Here is a 14,936-nt window from a genome sequence, read left to right on the forward strand (position 1 = left end):
ATGGTATAATAGCTACTTACAATACAACGATATATGTAGGACCTTTCAAATCTGGTACAGATGTCAGCTTGTTGTTGTCCAAAATGCTATACGATGAAACCAAACAAAAAAATGTAAAAGAGTTGTTATAAGACTTCTTCAATTCGCAAACGTTCCTTCTTTCTCTTTGTCTCGTAAATTTTACTTCTTCAGTCATTTTCAATTTCTTTTTCATTTTTTCCCACCACAAGTCATAATTAATCAAGGGTCGTAGCAGTCACAATCGCATATGTGTTATCTGGAATAAAATTGGCGTGTTGCAACGAGTGACCTTTTTTTTATGATATACTACAAAATATTTCTTTATTTGCACCAATCACCGAAATCTTTGCCATTTTACTTATTTCATGCAAGCGTTTTAAAATCACTTACCATTTTTCGAATCTTCTAAAGTTGTTGAAAGTGCCATCGCTTATCGTCTCAAGCTCGTTTCCTTGAAGGTACCTATAAGCAAATGTAAAGAGAATTGAGATATCTTCTGGGAGGCATAGAAGGGTGGGGGAGGGGAGGAGGGGGGGGGGGGCATTAGTGTTGTTTTACATATTTATGTAAAATGAAAGTCGATAAAACTCCCATCATGGTGGGTCCAACATAATAACAGAGGTATGTTATTCCTTTCAAACTCGCACTACCCAGCAGTAGGCAAATAACAGCAATGCACAGCCAATGTACTTACAAATATGTAAGGTTATCCTTAAGTCCATCCACTGTACCCTGGTGTATATGAGTCAGCTTATTGGAAGACAGATCACTGAAAACGGACAAATTTCAAACAATAATGTGACGCCGCTTATTCCAGGTTGATCTCACCGAAGAGAAAAACCTGTCTGTAATGGTCCGAGGTCAAGGATTTAACAAGTGAAGTGTTCGCACAACAAAACCTAGCACCAGATCTTTCCCTTTGTTGAGCTCAGTCTTACTCAGAATTACATTGCAAATTGAATTACAAAGAACAGCAATTACTAATTCTGAGCAAGTTTGCTAAAACCTCGACGATGAACTCCTCAATGTGAATATTTTTAAGCCTCCTCCTCATTTTCATTTTCTTCTCCTAGTGATCTTTGTTACTACCAAATAAATTAAATATCCTTAAGACCAAAAAGGATTTCTGCCTTTAAAAGATCAGCCCATGTGCAATTGTGAATTCCTAGCGCATTTATAGCTAATGTATATGAACGGTCGGTGCATTTTTTTGAAATCTAAAAACATGGCAGTCGGTAAAGCTTTGTTTTCGTTTCTTAGATGCGGGAAGGAAATTTTCAGACACACCCGCTCCAAGACATGCCAGGCGAAAAATTGATAAATACTACTTACAGTGACTGTAGGTATTGCATTGCCCGAAAAGTTCCATTGACGATATTTTCCAAGTTGCAAGCACGCATGGAACTACAAAAGTAATATGAAAAAGTCAGTGTGGTGGAGAAGTCTAATAGAGACTGCTATTCAAATACTTAAAGGATGGTATTGGCTAATTGAAGAATGCGCTCTAAAGATATATCAGAATAACCATAATTAGACAGACAGAGCAGAACATTCCTTTATAATTTTTCGATACGCTTCTTTGTCGGGCCCTACCTAACTGTTCCTAACTTGTTAAACTTAACATCCAAGTTAGTTTTCTCAAAGATGGCTGCAGCTAATACCTAACAAATGCACAGAGTCTTTAGTGAAAACGATTATTCCTGTTCATAACTTATATGGCATCAAAGGGTAGTTATGAAGTGATTAATCGTGTTAATAAATACAGCAGTATAACGATATGGTCATTTTGGATGTGGATGCAATGTTTCTACGAATACTCCTTTTCGACAGCTGTTATTGACGCCGACACTCAACTCGCACAAACTTTCAACGTCCCACGGAGCACCTGCTCGTCAGCGAAAACCACTCATTTGATAAGGAAAAAAAGGCATTGACCGAGAGTCCGATTTAAAAAAAAACACAGTATAAGGGGCAATTCAGATAAGACTGCACTCAGCAGAAATTCCAGAAGAAAAGTAGGCAACGATCAAGAAACAAAACAGCAGAATTGCCACATCACAGTGTACCACAGCGAATTATAGCAGAGTAGAATGCTTTAGGAGGTAACAATCAACTTCGGCGTCTGAATTAAACTAACTATGCACAGATGAACCAGGGTTTTTCTTCGAATGTCACTAAATCGTGAGACAAACATTCATTATGATACTTCTTACTAGTCGGTGATTTGAGGAGCCGCTGGACTTACAGATGTGTCAAATTTTTAAGTCCAGCGAAGATGTCTGCCGACAGAGAGGGTCCAAGCGGATTTCCATCAAGGTATCTGTAAAAGAAAATCGTTTTAAACGAGTTTTAACTATCTTTGATTCCATATAGGCCGATATTAGGTGCGAAATTTTAATTCATATAAACTGTGATGAACTATTGAATGTGATAAATGCAGTATATTGACCACTGTTCCTTTAGTTGAATGAGGTTTGGTTGGACTGTGCGAATTGTCTGATCAGCCATCAAACTATCTTCACATACAGACACAATAAGCTTGGCCAATTAATCTACAAGTTTACTTCCGTCAAATGGACTTGCTTTTACATTTTTTTTTGTCTATTAACTTATAAAACGATAAAGTGCTTCGCTGTAAGAGAAATCTTGTCGATCCAATACCAATTTCTCATTAACAGACACTATATTCTTTTACATTTCTGAATAACTCACATTTTTTTTTTAGTTCACTTTCATTTACAACTTACAACTTCTCTAAAACAGTCAGATTCCTGAATGTGTCTTCTGTTATTGAGCTCAATGAACAACTTGAAAGATTCCTGGGTAAAAATTAAACTGTAAGTTAAAATGGTAATGAACATAAAAAAACACAGTATAAGGGGCGATTCAGATAAGAGTGCACTCAGCAGAAATTCCAGAAGAAAAGTAGGCAACGATCAAGAAACAAAACAGCAGAATTGCCACATCACAGTGTACCACAGCGAATTATAGCAGAGTAGAATGCTTCAGGAGGTAACAATCAACTTCGGCGTCTGAATTAAACTAACTGTGCACAGATGAACCAGGGTTTTTCTTCGAATGTCACTAAATCGTGAGACAAACATTCATTATGATACTTCTTACTAGTCGGTGATTTGAGGAGCCGCTGGACTTACAGATGTGTCAAATTTTCAAGTCCAGCGAAGATGTCTGCTGGCAGAGAGGGTCCAAGAGGATTTCCATCAAGGTATCTGTAAAAGAAAATCGTTTTAAACGAGTTTTAACTATCTTTGATTCCATATAGGCCGATATTAGGTGCGAAATTTTAATTCATATAAACTGTGATGAACTATTGATGTGAACTGTGATGAACGAGTATTTAGCGAATATCTCCAACGATCATCTGCTGAAAGCATTCGAAAATAGTTTTTTTGTGATTTTTAAATCATCTAAAAAGGTGACACTTATAGTTTGTGAAGCCGTGTTAATCCTTCGAGAATGAACTTCACATCAGCAACTGATAGTAAGTTGTCACTGATTTTCCTAAACAAATACAATATCTAAAATCAATCACGCAGCTTCATTTATACTACGATGTTTCATACATCCATATATCTATCTCATGTAAACGGCTCACCATCATTTTATTCACAATGTGTGGAGAATACAAGCTGAAAGCAATATTTTAATAGTAAACCTGGAAGTACTTTGATTCTGTAGCAAACAGCTTTGAGAAGAGATATTTACCTCGCCTCTTCACGGCTCGGTAAATATCCACCACTAGCCACCCCCACTTAGATGAATAGTTGTTTATCATGATAAAGCTAACGAAAGTCGAAATAAATAAAAATACTTGTAAACTCTACAAGGATAGTGATTTTCATCAGCCCAATAAGATGACAATGGAAAAATGATAGGAAATACTTTTCCACTCGTTTTTTTCTAACCACATTTTGCAAACTGTTTAAATTAAATCATTGGGAATTTCCTTACATTACTTGAAGTTTCTCCATATTCCGGAAAGTGTTTTGAGCAATGTATCGCAGGGAATTACTGGATAGGTCCCTAGAAAAAGAGAAAGCGTTCATGGAAAAAAAATTGATTCTCGAAAGATTAGGCATAAAATTTTCCATAAGCCAAACCTTCCCCTTACAGAAGATTACTTGCCCTTTCCTGTTTTACTTATCATTAGAGGGAGGATGCTAGTATCCTAATGATCAGCTAATACGGTCGAAATTTACCAGCACATAGAGAATAATTTAATTATTGAATCAACAATGAGTACTCAGGTATAACTTGAAATCAGATGGTTAACTCTTACGTTAACTCTTAGGTGAATATTTGTTTATCATAATATAGCTAAGGAAAGTCGAAATAAATAAAATAGTTGTAAACTCTACAAGGATAGTGATTTTCATAAACCTAACAAGATGACAATGGAAAAAATGATGGGAAATACTATTCCACTCGTGTTTTTCCAACCACGTTTTGCAAACTGTCAAGATTAAATCATTGGGAATTTCCTTACATTATTTGAAGTTTCTCCATATTCCAGAAAGTGTTTTGAGGAATGTGCTGAAGGAAATTATTTGATAAGTTCCTAGAAATAGAGATAGAGAGTTCATGGAAAAAAAAAATTGTTTGATTCTCGGAAGATTAAGCTTAAAATTTTCCATATACAAAAGCTTCCCCTTACAGAAGATTACTTGCCCTTTCCTGTTTTACTTATCATTAGAGGGAGGACGTTAGTATCTTTATGATCAGCTAATACGGTCGAAATTTACCAGCACATAAATAATAATATAACTATTGAACCAACAATGGGTACTCAGATATATATCTTGTAATCAGATGGTTTACCCTTAGGTTAACTCTTAGGTGAATAGTTGCTTATCATAATAAAGTTAACGAATGTCGAAATAAATAAAAATACTTGTAAACTCTACAAGGATAGTGATTTTCATCAGCCCAATAAGATGACAATGGAAAAAAGATGGGAAATACTTTTTCACTCGTGTTTTTCGTACCACATTTTGCAAACTGTTTAAATTAAATTATTGGGAATTTCCTTACATTACTTGAAGTTTCACCATATTCCGGAAAGTGTTTTGAGGAATGTGTCGCAGGGAATTATTTGATAAGTCCCTAGAAAAATAGAAAGAGTTCATAGAAAAAAAATTGATTGATTCTCGGAAGATTAAGCATAAAATTTTCCATAAGCCAAACGTTCCCCTTACATAAGATTACTTGCCCTTTCCTGTTTTACTTACCATTAGAAGGAGGATGTTAGTATCCTAATGATCAGCTAATACGGTCGAAATTTACCAGCTCATAAATAATAATTTAACTATTGAACCAACAATGAGTACTCAAATAGTATATAGATTTAGCCAAGCCTAAAAGCGGAGCTCCTATTAGTTTATTTTCCAACCCTACGTTACACTGAATAAAAACTCTTCAGCACTGGCTGTAGAAGAGTATCTTCAATGGATTGAAAGACCAGTTCGGGGGGTTGGGAGGTGGGGAAGAATGAAGAATTGACGAAGTCTGCAACCTGGGAACGAAGTTCTTACAACTACACACACGTTCGTCCGCGATATCTTCAGACAGCTTACGACCTTCGTTGTTGTTCTTGATGTTGTGAATGGTTAACTCTTTGATTAATTCGCGTTTGTTAGGCGACCCGTGGAAATCTCAAGACCATTATCAAACTTTTTTGCAACCTTGTTAAATTTTTCTTCTGAATATGCCAGATAAATGCAGTATATTGACCACTGTTTCCTTTAGTTGAATGAGGTTTGGCTGGACTGTGCGAATTGTCTGATCAGCCGTCAAACTATCTTCACATACAGACACAATAAGCTTGGCTAATTAATCTACAAATTTACTTCCGTCAAATGGACTTGTTTTTACCTTTTTTTGTCTATTAACTTATAAAACGATAAAGTGCTTCGCTGTAAGAGAAATCTTGTCGATCCAATACCAATTTCTCATTAACAAACACTATATTCTTTTACATTTCTGAATAACTCACATTTTTTTTTAAATTCACTTTCATTTACAACTTACAACTTCTCTAAAACAGTCAGATTCCTGAATGTGTCTTCTGTTATTGAGCTCAACGAACAACTTGAAAGATTCCTGGGTAAAAATTAAACTGTAAGTAAAAATGGTAATGAACATAAATTTGAATTCTAGAGGAGATGAGGTCAAGAAGGATTAAATAAGGGCCTATCTAAATTAAAAGAATTTTAGTTTAAATTGACACCTAGCCTTCAAATTTTGAATCTTTATAGCCTTATGACTTTCTTATGGTTAATTTTAAATCGTGTGGTTGTTTTTCCTTTTTTGCTTGTTTGTTCAGAACTCATCTTTGCTTTTGGTTTTTTTTTCTTATAGCTCTGACCAAGACTCCTTAGCAAGTCTAGGATGTGTCTACAAACTATTAGCTCTTTCACTTACAGCTCTACTGTATTGCTTGGGATTCCGGCTGATATGTATCCATGAACTCGACATTTTACTATTAGCTGAGTCCTGCCGAACTTGGTACATTGACAGATGTTTTGGCTGCAAACGTCACTCTCAGATGGTGTTACAACCCACAAGACCAAGATGACTTGTATCACACTAGTGAACATCGTTACCGTGGCCAGAGCGGTTTGCTAGGAAAGCAAATTATAATATTCCGATAACGACTTATTCAAAACCGTTATCCGTTGTTCAAAACCGTTATCCGTTGTTCAAAAGCGACAAGGCTTACGTTGCGAGGCATGTTTCTCCGGTAAATTTTTAACATTCGCATGTATAATCACTGTTTTCAGTAGGAATAAATCAGTTTCATCCTAATATTTCTCTGACAGGAGGCTGTGAGGTCATAATTTTTTTAAATAAAAAAACTGCAAATTGTTCTCTCTGAAGTAAGAAGAAAAATAACATTTCTACGCTGTTGAAAAGCTTATCCATCAAATAAACTCACCCAAATATCTCCCACAACCAAGTACCGACCTCTTTGAAGAATGTTTTTAAAGTTGCACAACTTCTTTCTTCTTATAATCCTCTTGTAATTCTTGTCATTTTCTATTTTTAACAATAAAGGATCGAAAGCGGATATAATTACAGTATTGGCCAAATATAACCATTATTTTCACTATATGGAATGTAAATTTTACTATACATAGAAATATTTCTCTGACAAGAAGCTGTGAGGTCATTATTTTTTAAATAAGAAAAATTGCAAATTGGTGTAAGTACAAACAACGATTTTGAAAAGGTTATCCATCCAATAAACTCACTCAAATATCTCTCAAAACCGAGTATCGATCTCTTCGAAGAATGCTTTTAAAGTTACATAACTTCCTTCCTCTCATAGTCCTCTTGTAATTCTTGTCATTTTCTATTTTTGATAGTAAAGGATCGAAAGCGTATATAATTAGCACGCTCAATTGCGTTTGTAGCTCCTACGATGTTATCCAATGTTGCACAATTTGTGATTCTAGGGTTGATATTAACTTGAAAATATGATTGATTATAAACATCTTGCTCTTCAAAGTTGACTGTAAAAGAATTAGTAGCCCTTCGACAACTAACATTTTACTCCGTACCTCCCAGTTATCGGTTCCACATTCTCACTTTCTGTTTGTAACACAAAGTTAACTGCTGACAAAGGCACATACATCACCGAAAACAAGAAGTTTCGAAACTCTGAAGCACTAATTTTATATACGAGTAGGCGTAAATGCACATTGCATAAAAGCAGTCACTGGTTTCGATCAGCTAATTACAAAAGTAATTAACATTCGTATGTATAATCACTGTTTTTAGTGGGCATAAATCAATTTTATCCAAATAATTCTCTGACAGGAAGGTTTGAGATCATAATCTTTTTTAAAATAATAAAAATTGCAAATTGGTCTGAGAAGAAAAAAGGATTTTGCTACCCTGTTGAAAAGCTTATCCATCTAATAAACTCATCCAAATATCTCTCACAACCAAGTGTTAGACTCTTCGAAGAATGTTTTTAAAGTTACATAACTTCCTTCCTCTCATAGTCCCCTTATAATTCTTGTCATTTTCTATTTTTAAGAGTAAAGGATCGAAAGCGTATATAATTAGCACGCTCAAGTGCGTTTGCAGCTCCTACGATGTTATCCAATGTCGCACAATTTGTGATTCCTGGGTTGATGTTGGTTGATTATAAACATCTTGCTCTTCGACGTTGACTGTAAAATTTATAGCCCTTCGACAACTAACGTTTCACTCGGTACCTCCCAGATATCAGTTAGACATTCTCACTATCTATTTTAAACACAAAGTTAACTGCTGACAAAGGCACATACATCACCGAAAACAAGAAGTTTCGAAAGTCTGAAGCATTTATATTAAGTACCCTTAGGCGTTAATGCACACTACTCAACAGGAGTCACTTATTTGAATCTGCTAATTGCAAAAGTAATTATCATTCCTATGCATAATCACTATTTTAGTGGCAATAAATCAATTTTATAGTTCTCTGACGAGAAGCTGTGAGGTCATTAATTATTTTTTAATAAGAAAATTGCAAATTGGTCTAAGTAGAAAAAAACGATTTTGCTACGCTGTTGAAAAGCTTATCCATCCAATAAACTCACAACTGTGGTGGCCGAGGGTTGCCACTCAAAATTTTGTAGTATTTCTTAGAACTACAAATACACTGGCTAGACGAAATGTAAATTTGCCTCTCGACTGAAAGGGCACCAAAAAGTGATAGATCAGAACAATCGCAATACTCTGCACCGGCTAAAAACTGTTATTCTTGGCAATTGGAAACTTCTCTCTTTGGGAACTCTGATCATTGGCTTTCGTACAAGTGCTAACTGGCGTAGCTGGCGTAACTGGCGCCTTTTAAAATCTTGGGATGAAAATTACAAGAATCCACTGAATCGTAACGATGACATAAATGTTTAAAGCAAGAATTAATTAACTCAGATTTTGCATTTTTCTTAACAGATATATCACGCTCCCTCTCGTTGAGACAACAGACCGCGCTTTCTATTCGCGCACCGGCGTGATAACCCTCAGGAGATGCGAAAGAAGAGAAACAAACCGTGATTTCGCGTATTCTCCCAACATCTTGCGTTGGTTAGATAGACTTTTTGGAACAGTGTCTCGAAGAGGCTATCAAACGCTCATTCTAAAAAGCCGCGATAAAAAGCTGCGATTGACAATAAATTCCTTTAATTTACATCGTTTTTTCTCCCCAGTCGTCGCTTTAGAAGACAATGATGATTTTGACCCGACAACCGACACAAACTATTTCCTGATCATGTTAGTTTTTGTTATCAGTGAAACATGGGGATATCGCTTGGGCCTTGAAATCATTATTGGGTGATTCTGTGGTAAGTTACTATGTTTAAGAAAAATTACAAAATGTTACCAGAAATGGCACGAAAAATTTAAAATCGAGAATCCCTCGTCGAATTTATTTTTAACAACTGGCTTACTACTTTCTCAATGTCCGAAAGTTCGGACATCGAGTCAACCACCCACTACCCGTGTGCGAACCTTCAGCTTCCGCATTTTGTTGTTCATAATTTCCACTGTCATGAAAAGTTTCTATGCTCAAAATTGACTTCTTTTTTGTATTATATGTTTAATTATTTATCAAGCGAGTTGATATTTTGCTAGCGCTAAAGCAGATGTGAAGAATGTAGTAGGAATGTTCCGGCGTCCCAGCGGATTTGGACCCCCCTAGATTCTGACCCATGGTCCAAATCGGCTAGCAGATCCAACTGATTTTCATTTCCCATGGAGACTCAAAAAATCGGGCATCCACTGTGCATTGGACGACGGAATCCAACGCTCCAAGGTTTATTCCAATCGGGGAATCAGATCTTCCCATACGCGAGATCAAAATGATATACATTCTGCTTTGTTCAAAGACCAAATCAAACTTTTAGACCAAGGGTGTATGTTATAAAATATCCAGGATTTGAGAATCGAGTTTACGAGCGAACGCTCAGTGCGATTGCATGTAAGAGGTTCTCTAAAACTTATAAACTAAAGGCCTCAGGAAATGAGATTTCAAGTTAGCGTATAACTTCGAGGTATACCAAAATGATTGTCAATTATGTATCCTGCAATGCTTAAAGTTGTTAACCCTAATCGCATATAATTTTCTATTTTCTGTATTTGCTACACTTTTTGACGATTGCTGTCTCAACTTGGCGGTTTCGACTGAAATCTTCCCTTTCCAACTCCCCTAGATGCATAGCAGATATTACTCCTTCATCACACTAGGATCTGTACCGCGTTCTAACCTGTGCTTGCTTCTAATAGCGGTAGATGTTCTTGAAGCATCCATGCATTACGAAGTCTCAGACGGCAAAGTTGTTGCTAGGGGCTAGGAGGACAATTTATGCGATAGGCACCCATAATTGTGCAGCTTACCTGCTGGTGGTAAGCTGTCTCCAAAATAGAACGTGATGAGAAAGAAACCGACGGTGTGAAACACTTAAAGGCGTGTTTCAGTGCCGATTTCGCTAAGAGCGGTCCTCTCGACTTCCCGTCGGAAAAAAATTTTTCTTTTATATTTTGCCCACGAAAAGGGTTGAAGACACATGTTTCAAAAGTAGTTAAGTTATTCTCCAATTCTCTTTTTTTGCGTCGCCACAAGCCAAAAATGATTTTTGGCCAGACCACCCCTGTGAACAGCGATCGAGACTGTTTTTTCCACCGCGCAGCGACTGCAACAACGAAGCTTACGGAATTCTATCTTGCTATAAGTTACAAGATGTATTCAGTTAGTTCACAGACAAAATATGGAAACTTCAGTTGAAATATTTTTCATATCAGCGTGATCAGAGGAGACCCTTCTCTTCGACCTTAATTTGCATATCAAAAATTCACTACTTTGTACAAAAGAATTCTCAAAATGCAGGCGCTAATCGGGCTGAAAAAGCACATCAGTGCATAGCTTATACACCAATGAGGTCACGGATTGCCTCAAACCCGCGGGTATATCTCTAGCTTCCATTCATCAACTTCTTAAAAACAACGCAAATCCATGTGTTTGCTCAATTGCACTTGTGTCAAAGATCATTTGCATGATTCTTAAAACTGACCAAGATCTGCTTTTGACCGTTCAAACTGCGTTCGTTAATCTTCTACGTTGAGGATTTTAAGTGTTCACAGCAACTGAATAAAGATTAGATGCCGAGTTGTCCTAAAAACGTTGCGTAAACAGGATCGGTCGTAACGCTCAGCTCAACGGTTTCAGTGCTTGTGATTCCTATCTGATAGCTCCGACTGCATTTCAGTATTTCAGTATCTCTCCCAAGATTTGTTTTTGCTTGTCAATCATAACGGTGTAGTTTTCGTTCTTTCCTATATGATTTTTACATATCTTTCTCACAGGCGCATGTACCTACATTTTTCAACGAAACTGAAGCCGAACTCTCTTGTAAGCAAATGAATAAAGGGGTAAGTTTCTAAAGAAACTGTGGTGCTGCGTCGGTGGGAGAGTATAGCAGGTAATTTAGTGTTAACAACTGGGTTGAAAACGTAAATTAGCCACCGTAAAGGGTAAAAAAGCTGAAGTTTCGAGCGTTAGCCCTTCGTGAAAGCAATGGCACTCGCTCTTGTAAGCACTCGTCTTATTGGCTAAAAATCAGCTTTTTCAAGGATATAAAATTCGTAGCCACCATCCAGGCCTAAGATTTCCGGATCTTTTGGTTTTATCAACTGAGTAAAAAAGTTCCTAGAAAGTTAGCCCTTCATTCTGACCCGGGGCTAATGGTTGAGACGTCAGCTTTGAAAACCCTCTATGGTTGCATATCAATTCAGTTGATAATTTTCCAGTTAGCCCAACATGGCCATGCATCGACGGAGCATCGCAGATGAATAAAGGGGGTAGGTTTCTAAAGAAACTGTGGTGGCATAGTTTGATCTGTTCTTTCCTAGAAACAAGGGAGGGCCTTAAATCAGTGCATGTACTCATTCTACTTGCATTTTATTCTCCAATCAATTAGAATCGAATTGATAAGGCGAAAGCTTAATTTTTCAATTAAGAGAATATCATGTTTCTCTGTGGTGAGGTTGTGATCAAGGCATAAGGAGCTTTGGCCCCGAAAAAAATCCGCAGCATGCATTCTACGGAGGCGCTATATTTCTATCATCAGTGTAGAGAATTACATAAACGTTTGCAGTAGGTAGGTGTCTATGCGGTTACTTAAACCTGTTGATTATAAGTTAAAGGTTCTCTTAATAATTAATACATCATCTATGCTCGAATTTCAATTACGAAAACACAATAAATCTTGCATTGGAATCACTTGGCGCGATCTCAGATCCCGCCAAGTGATAAGGCTTATCAGGGAGGCCGAAGTCTTCGATCGATCGGCTGAGCTTTCTATAGTTACGGGATCCAATCTCGACCCCAAAAAGTACTTATATGTAACTTATTACGTAACTCATTACGTAACTTATTACGAAAAGTTAATGTGATATCAGGCCGAAAGCTGATTATGCTAGGCTATCGACATTGCTGATCCTAGTAGTATGCAGGACGCGTGTCATTAGAACTTCGTAATAGACCCCGCTCACCGAAGAGTCTTTATGACTCAGTGGTAGAGCATCGGAGCGCAAATCCGAAGGTCTGAGGTTTGATTCCTCATGGGGACTCCGAATTTTTCTTTGTCCCCCGCTCGTGACAGGACGAAAAAACATCTTTCTTTATTCTTCACCGAGCTCAAAACTTGCCATCTTTACTTTTATGCAATAACGATGTTTTAGACCAGCTTCTCCCCTGTTATAGTCAATTTTGACGAGAGTGGCGTCTTCGGAAATTTTAAATATGCCGTTCCAAATTGAAACCTTTGCACATGAAAGGTTATTATAAGAATAGTTGCATTGCGTCGAAGCTTGTAGACCGAACGGGGAGACCATCAGTTGAAAGCGATGTATATTCTCTGGATTATCTAATCAACACGGTTACTGGACTTCAAAAGTTCAAAACCATGACCTGTATAAAGAAGGGTTTGTCGGAGTTAACCTTATATGAGCTAAGGTCTTCGATCATGAAGGTGAAATCAGCTTTACCGGTGCCGCTTTTTAGGCTAGTTTTGAGTTTGAATAAAGGGGTAAGTTTCTAAAGAAACTGTGGTGCTGCGTCGGTGGGAGAGTATAGCAGGTAATTTAGTGTTAACAACTGGGTTGAAAACGTAAATTAGCCACCGTAAAGGGTAAAAAAGCTGACGTTTCGAGCGTTAGCCCTTCGTCAGAGCGATAGTTTTGAGTTTCTTCGTTTTACGTCTTTTAAATTGTTCCTGTTGTGTTTCTGCAACATTTGGTCAGGAATATTTGTGGACCTTGTGTTAACGATCTACTGTTGTCTTGTTTAGGACATATTGTCACTACAGAGAAAAATAAGCTTAGCGTACCGCCCCCTAAGTTTTTTCGAATGACACCAGTTAAGTTTGTGTGAGACATTTCTCTGGACTCTTGTTTCTGGAAAATAAGCGAACAAAGTGGAGTTATTTCTTTAAAATGATTAGAAATGTAATCATCGGAAATTGCGTTTTTTTTTTTTCCATTTCATTCACGGGGAGCATTATTAACTTTTTTGAAGCGATTATCGGATGTCCTGGAATGTTTAGTGAACACCTCATGCCACCAAGAGGCGTCGAACCTTAACTTAAATTACTTATGCAAATTAGCTGGCTGCATATTCAATGTGCACACAAAGCTCGTCGTGATAGACGAACAGGACATGCAAAGAGTAGTCTTGCGAAAATGAATCTGCAAAAAAATATTTTAAAATCTATCAATAATCATTAAAGATAGCTTTGGTAACTTTGGGTAAGTGCCAAGATTACGTTTTTGTGGCGAGGGAATCAACTTATTTGTCAAACAGCCTGATATTTAAAACTGACATAGAAAACGGGGAACAGTAAGAGGGCGGATCAGTTCGCGGGAAAAAATGTAAAGTGTAACAAAAATTACTTAGATTTAAATAAGAAAGATAGTGCAAGGGAGCTAGTGAAGTGGGTGAGAGCCTTTGAACTGTTTCCTACACACAGCGCTTCCCTGAAAGTCTTCAGTTTAAACACAGATTTTAGTAAAAATGAGAGAGGACTGATCTGTGTGTAATCTGTTCTGGTGAGTCACATAGCGAATTCAAGACCAGGCCATTGAGCAAAACTCATAACCAAAAACTGCTTATTGTTGGTGTCTATGGTTTTAGTTATTTAACACTAGGCTGTTTTTTTGTTTTTGTTTTTGTTTTTGTTTTTGTTTTTGTTTTTGTTTTTGTTTTTGTTTTTGTTTTTGTTTTTGTTTTTGTTTTTGTTTTTGTTTTTGTTTTTTTGTTTTTGTTTTTGTTTTTGTTTTTGTTTTGTGTTTTGTTTTTGTTTTTGTTTTTTTGTTTTTGTTTTGTTTTTTTTTTTGTTTTTGTTTTGTTTTTTGTTTTGTTTTTGGTTTTTTGTTTTTTTTGTTTTTTTTTTTGTTTTTTTTTTTTTGGTTTTGTTTTTTTTTTTTTGTTTTTGTTTTTGTTTTTGTTTTTGTTTTTGTTTTTGTTTTTGTTTTTGTTTTTGTTTTTGTTTTTGTTTTTGTTTTTGTTTTTGTTTTTGTTTTTGTTTTTGTTTTTGTTTTTGTTTTTGTTTTTGTTTTTGTTTTTGTTTTTGTTTTTGTTTTTGTTTTTGTTTTTGTTTTTGTTTTTGTTTTCTGCTCAGTAAATAAATACTCTCAGGGTTTACCACGCTCTGAGTTTCAAAGCAAAAAATGAACATTTCACGGCAATAAATATCATCTGGTTTGTGGTATTATGCCCTCATTCCCGGCAATGTAAGGGGGTGCCTCAATATAGTTTTCACCGTTTCCTGTTAAACGGCCAAAACATTTTGGCCATAGTCGTAAAAAAGTTAACCGTAAAAAAATATTCTTTTAATCACAACGGAGGGAAG

The 14,936-nt window shown here is 36.4% G+C and overlaps 1 protein-coding gene across 7 annotated transcripts in view; it reads right to left on the reverse strand.

Annotated features, from left to right (window-relative positions):
- The window catches only part of LOC131794446 (uncharacterized), a 26,933-nt gene extending 19,896 nt beyond the window's left edge, over positions 1-7,037 (reverse strand). For 3 of the 7 annotated variants that reach the window (XM_066165842.1, XM_066165843.1, XM_066165840.1), the window contains exons 1-13: positions 6,977-7,037; positions 6,463-6,662; positions 6,070-6,141; positions 5,074-5,145; positions 4,529-4,600; positions 3,994-4,065; positions 3,177-3,251; positions 2,769-2,840; positions 2,267-2,341; positions 1,354-1,425; positions 716-790; positions 412-483; positions 21-86 (exon numbers count right to left, since the gene is read on the reverse strand). In XM_066165842.1, coding sequence (XP_066021939.1) covers positions 21-86; positions 412-483; positions 716-790; positions 1,354-1,425; positions 2,267-2,341; positions 2,769-2,840; positions 3,177-3,251; positions 3,994-4,065; positions 4,529-4,600; positions 5,074-5,145; positions 6,070-6,141; positions 6,463-6,638 — 971 coding nt within the window. In that variant the 5' untranslated portion in view covers positions 6,639-6,662; positions 6,977-7,037. Of the gene's footprint in view, positions 1-20; positions 87-411; positions 484-715; positions 791-1,353; positions 1,426-2,266; positions 2,342-2,768; positions 2,841-3,144; positions 3,252-3,993; positions 4,066-4,528; positions 4,601-5,073; positions 5,146-6,069; positions 6,142-6,462; positions 6,663-6,976 lie in introns of those variants that run through there. The other 4 variants (XM_066165844.1, XM_066165845.1, XM_066165846.1 and 1 more) reach the window with 4 other exon arrangements.
- Between the last annotated feature and the right edge of the window lie 7,899 nt (positions 7,038-14,936).

Source organism: Pocillopora verrucosa, chromosome 4 (assembly GCF_036669915.1).
Source record: "Pocillopora verrucosa isolate sample1 chromosome 4, ASM3666991v2, whole genome shotgun sequence".
Classification (NCBI taxonomy): domain Eukaryota; kingdom Metazoa; phylum Cnidaria; class Anthozoa; order Scleractinia; family Pocilloporidae; genus Pocillopora; species Pocillopora verrucosa.